Consider the following 4506-nt stretch of genomic DNA (forward strand, 5'->3'; position numbering starts at 1 on the left):
TTTAGGAATAAAAAGTTTATGTTTAAAGTTTGGAAAGAAAATATTAAATTTGTGATTAATTTGGAATTAAAACACTTTACGAATTAGTAATTAAGGAATTAAATCGAAATCCTCGAGTTTACGTTAAATAAAAATATTAGAAGTCAAATTTAAACTTAAAAAATTATTTGTGATAGTATAGAGTCAATAAAAATGAGAGAAAGTCAAAATCAAGAATTTTAGGGTATAAGGGCAAAACGGTCATTTTGCACCTGGGTATGACAAAAAGGGATGACGGTGTCCCAAGGGATCATAAAGCATGCTAAATGATATTCTATGCTTGTTCCAATGAATGCATTCTTTACAGGAAGCAATATAAAGAATGCGTAAACTTCCCTAAATGTGGCTTGTCACGGTGGAAGCTAACCAAGAAGAACGTTGAGAAGAAAGGTGTTCCTGCAAAGGTGTTGTGGTATTTCCCTCCCATACCAAGATTTAAGCGCATGTTTAAGTCTCTACATACCTCCAAAAATTTAACATGGCATGCAGGAACCACAGGAGTTCCCGGTCAATTACGTCATCCAGCTGATTCACCATCTTTGAAGTTGGTGGATCATATGTGGCCCGACTTTGAAAGTGAACCAAGAAATCTTCGCCTGGCACTTGCAGCTGATGGCATTAATCCTTATAGCAACCTTAGTAGTCGGTACAGTTGCTGGCCAATTATGTTGGTCACCTATAATCTGCCTCCAAACATGTGTATGAAGAGAAAATTCATCATGCTAACTATGCTCATTTCAGGGCCTAAACAGCCAGGAAACGATATAGATGTCTATCTCGATGTGTTTGTTGAAGATTTGAAACGATTGTGGGATGGAGTTGATGGTGTCTATGATGCTTATCGAAGACAATTTTTCACTCTTAAAGCAGTCTTACTATGGACCATAAATGACTTTCCAGCCTATGGTATCCTTAGTGGATGTACTACACATGGTTATTATGCATGCCCAGTATGCAAAGAAGATACTTGTGCAAAGCATTTGGAAAATGGTAAGAAAATGTCATTTGTTGGTCATAGACGATTCCTACCACGGTTTCATCCATATCGGAGGCAAATGAAAGAGTTCGATGGTATGGAAGAACATGGAGAATCATCTACACCATTATCTGGGGTTGCATTTTTTGACAAGCTTTCTGACATAAGGTGTGTTTTCGGAAAGAAGATTAGTGTGAAAGGTAAAAAGAGAAAGAATGCAAAGGACAATAATTTGGAAGATAGTAAAGAAGAAAAAAATTTTGGATCAACAGATTTCAGAAAATGTTGGAAGAAGAAATCAATTTTTTTCAATCTTCCTTATTGGAAACACCTGCATGTTAGGCATTGTCTCGATGTGATGCACATAGAGAAAAATGTCTTCGAATCTCTCATTAATACTTTGATGAATGATAAAGGAAAAACCAAGGACAATGTGGCAGCTAGGTTGGACATGGTTCAAATGGGAGTAAGGCCTGAATTGGCACCTAAATTTGGTGAAAAAAGAACATATCTTCCTCCTGCTGCATTCTCATTCACAAAAAAAGAAAAGTTACAAGTTTTTCAGTTGATAATGGATATAAAAGTCCCAGAAGGTTTCTCATCGAACCAGAAAAATCTTGTGTCCTTGTCTGAGTTGAAATTGATTGGCTTGAAATCTCATGATTGTCATGTTCTAATGCAGCATTTCCTGCCAATACTCATACGTGATGTGTTACCAAAACATGTTAGATATGCCATCATAAGATTATGCTTCTTCTTCAAAGATATTTGTTGCAAGGTGATAGATGTAGCGAAGTTAGATAAGCTGCAATATGACTTGGTTGTTACACTCTGCATATTGGAGCAGTATCCCCCCTTCTTTCTTCGATGTCATGCTTCACTTAACAGTTCATCTTGTTCGAGAAGTTAGATTATGTGGACCAGTGTACTTCCGGAGAATGTACCCGTTTGAAAGATTCATGAAGGTGCTTAAGAGTTATGTAGGCAATCGAAAACATCCCGAAGGTTGCATTGTTCAGAGATATTCAGCCGAAGAAGCAATTGAGTTTTGTTCGGAATACCTAAATGACCTTGATCTTATTGGGTTCCCTCAATCAAATCGCGATCCCAAATCAAACATTGATGGCTTCTTTGCATGCAAAACACCAATTGTAGTGCCACAAGTTGACCTTCAACAAGCACATTTGACTGTGCTGGAAAATACAGAAGAAGTATCTCCCTACATTATGTAAGTGTATTGCATTATTTTATAATTCTGCACTCATGTGATTGTCAATATTTAATATACAACACAAATTGCTATATAAATATTTCCACAGTGAACATAAATATTTCCTGAAGTTAATGTTTCCGAAAAAAGAGAAAGATGAAAGGTGGATACAAGATGCTCACAATAAGAAGTTCGTTGACTGGTTTCATGCAAAGGTTAGGTGGATAAATCTGCTTTATGCATTTTGCGGTGAACAGTTTGGAGCTAGTATTTTAATCACCCTATTCTAATTGTATAAATGTCAAGTGGATGCTGAAATAGATAGCTGCAATGGTGGAACGACATCAAAATTGACATGGCTGGCTCATGGTCCACATGGGCAAGTCATTAAGTATAGTAGTTACGTGATAAATGGCAATTTATACCAAACAAAGGCACGGGATGATGAGAGAGTTTGCCAAAACAGTGGAGTTTCTCTAGTTGCTAGCACCATGCTTGTCTGTAGTGCCAAAGATAAGAATCTCTTGATGACTGATGTGACTTTCTATGGAATGATTGAAGAAATATGGGAGTTGGACTATCATCAATTTCAAGTTCCTCTTTTCAAGTGTGTGTGGGTTGCAAATGACAAAGGAATAATCAACAATGATGAATGTGGATTCACCTTGGTCAATATGAACAAAATAGGGCACAAGAATGACTCATTTTTCCTTGCAAGTCAAGTCAATCCAGTCTTTTATATTGATGACCCATTACAAAAAGGGTGGTCAATTGTACTCCCTGTGCCAAATCGATGTTACGAGGGAGATGATGATGGTTGGACTAGTATTTCTGATTCTCGACCGATTGATGATGTTGATACTCATTGTATTCCGGCTCATGAAAGTTACTTTAGATAAGAAACTGAAGGTGGCTGGGAAACGAACAAGAAAAAATTATGTGTTTCACTTTTATGTCATGTTTTTTGTTATGCTATAAACATAACCTCATTGCTATTATTTATGTCATGTTTATTATTTATGTCAGGTTTCTACAAGTCATGTTTATTATTTATGTTATTATTGTTTATGTTATTATTTATGTCTTGTTTATACATGTCTTATTAGAATTATTGTTTATGTTATTTTAATGGTTAATGTTATTGTGTAGGTTTTAACATTGGTTTCATTCATGTAAATATGTAGAAAAAGGCTCAATGGGTCGTAAAAAAAGGACACAAATGCTACAGTTGAGATGATACAAGGAGTACATGATGATAAGCTAAATGAAGTTACCAATGCAGAGCACCCTGTACTTACTGATGGAGAAGAACATCATGTAGATGTGCAGAGGAACAAGCGAGGCCCTACGTTGATGGGTAAACTAATTGCTACTGCCAGATGAGGGAAAAATCAAAGATTGATTATGATGACATGGGGCGACCAGCATACAATGCAAATGGAAGGGCTTTACAATTATACATTGGATCTATTGCTAGAGCCATGGTGCCAATCAGTATAAAGTCATGACCTGAAGTTCTAGAAACCATAAAACAAAAACTGTGGGAAGAGATTTCGGTAAGTACAAGCTTCAATTTGAATTTACAATCATACTTGCATCTCTAAATAATCTGTTTTTATTGCAGAATGTCTTTGAACTAGCGCCAGAAAGTCAGTATGCTGTGATGAATTCAGCATCTCAGAAGTGGCGAGATTTCAAAAACAAATTGACTAGTAGATTTGTTGCCATTGGGATATATTTTATTGTTGAGATAATGTGTCACGCCCCGGGACGGGAGTTGGTTGACACCGGCGTTGCTCTCAAATGTACATTCGAAAACAACAAGCCTCAGAAGTAAGAAATTCAGAAACCAGTCTTTTATTCATAAATACTGAATATTTCAATGTCTGATAAAAACTCGAATAAGTAATGTTTTACAGCGGAAATGTCAAACAAACCAGACATCACAATGTCTTACAGACGCAGCGGAAAACAACATAAATAAAACTGAGAATTAACAATCTTCTTCACCAGCCCCAGAACTGGATCTGCTCCTCTTCTTCTAGCCTTTCTTCATCGTTCTTATCTGAGATGTTTTGGTAGGTGAGTGATATGGTTGTCACTCAGTAAGCGGGGGCGGGAATAACTCCTAGTTTTCGAAATCATTTTCCAGAACAGTAATACGAAAATATACATAAATTCTTATTTTCATAACAGAAATCAGTAATCGGTATTCAGTAGTCGGAAATCATAAGTTTATCAAATAAGCACTGAGCACGTTCATGAATTTAATGGCTAAACT

General features: G+C 36.4%; 1 protein-coding gene across 1 annotated transcript; it reads left to right on the plus strand.

Annotated features, from left to right (window-relative positions):
• The first annotated feature begins 305 nt into the window (after positions 1–305).
• LOC140817810 (uncharacterized) lies at positions 306–3608 on the plus strand. The gene is made up of 5 exons (XM_073177598.1): positions 306–1810; positions 1863–2243; positions 2335–2474; positions 2532–3110; positions 3508–3608. The coding sequence occupies exons 1-5, from the start codon at positions 306–308 to the stop codon at positions 3606–3608; spliced, it is 2706 nt and encodes a 901-aa protein (XP_073033699.1).
• The last annotated feature ends 898 nt before the right edge of the window (positions 3609–4506 follow it).

Source organism: Primulina eburnea, chromosome 17 (genome assembly GCF_022965805.1).
Source record: "Primulina eburnea isolate SZY01 chromosome 17, ASM2296580v1, whole genome shotgun sequence".
NCBI lineage: Eukaryota > Viridiplantae > Streptophyta > Magnoliopsida > Lamiales > Gesneriaceae > Primulina > Primulina eburnea.

Bases quoted from the DNA above. Each gene is read 5' to 3' on its own strand.
- LOC140817810 (XM_073177598.1), top strand. From the start codon at position 306: ATGATATTCTATGCTTGTTCCAATGAATGCATTCTTTACAGGAAGCAA. The intron at 1,811-1,862 runs GTTAGATAAGCT...ATATTGGAGCAG, and splicing joins AAGGTGATAGATGTAGCGAA to TATCCCCCCTTCTTTCTTCG. The intron at 2,475-2,531 runs GTGAACAGTTTG...ATAAATGTCAAG, and splicing joins TCTGCTTTATGCATTTTGCG to TGGATGCTGAAATAGATAGC.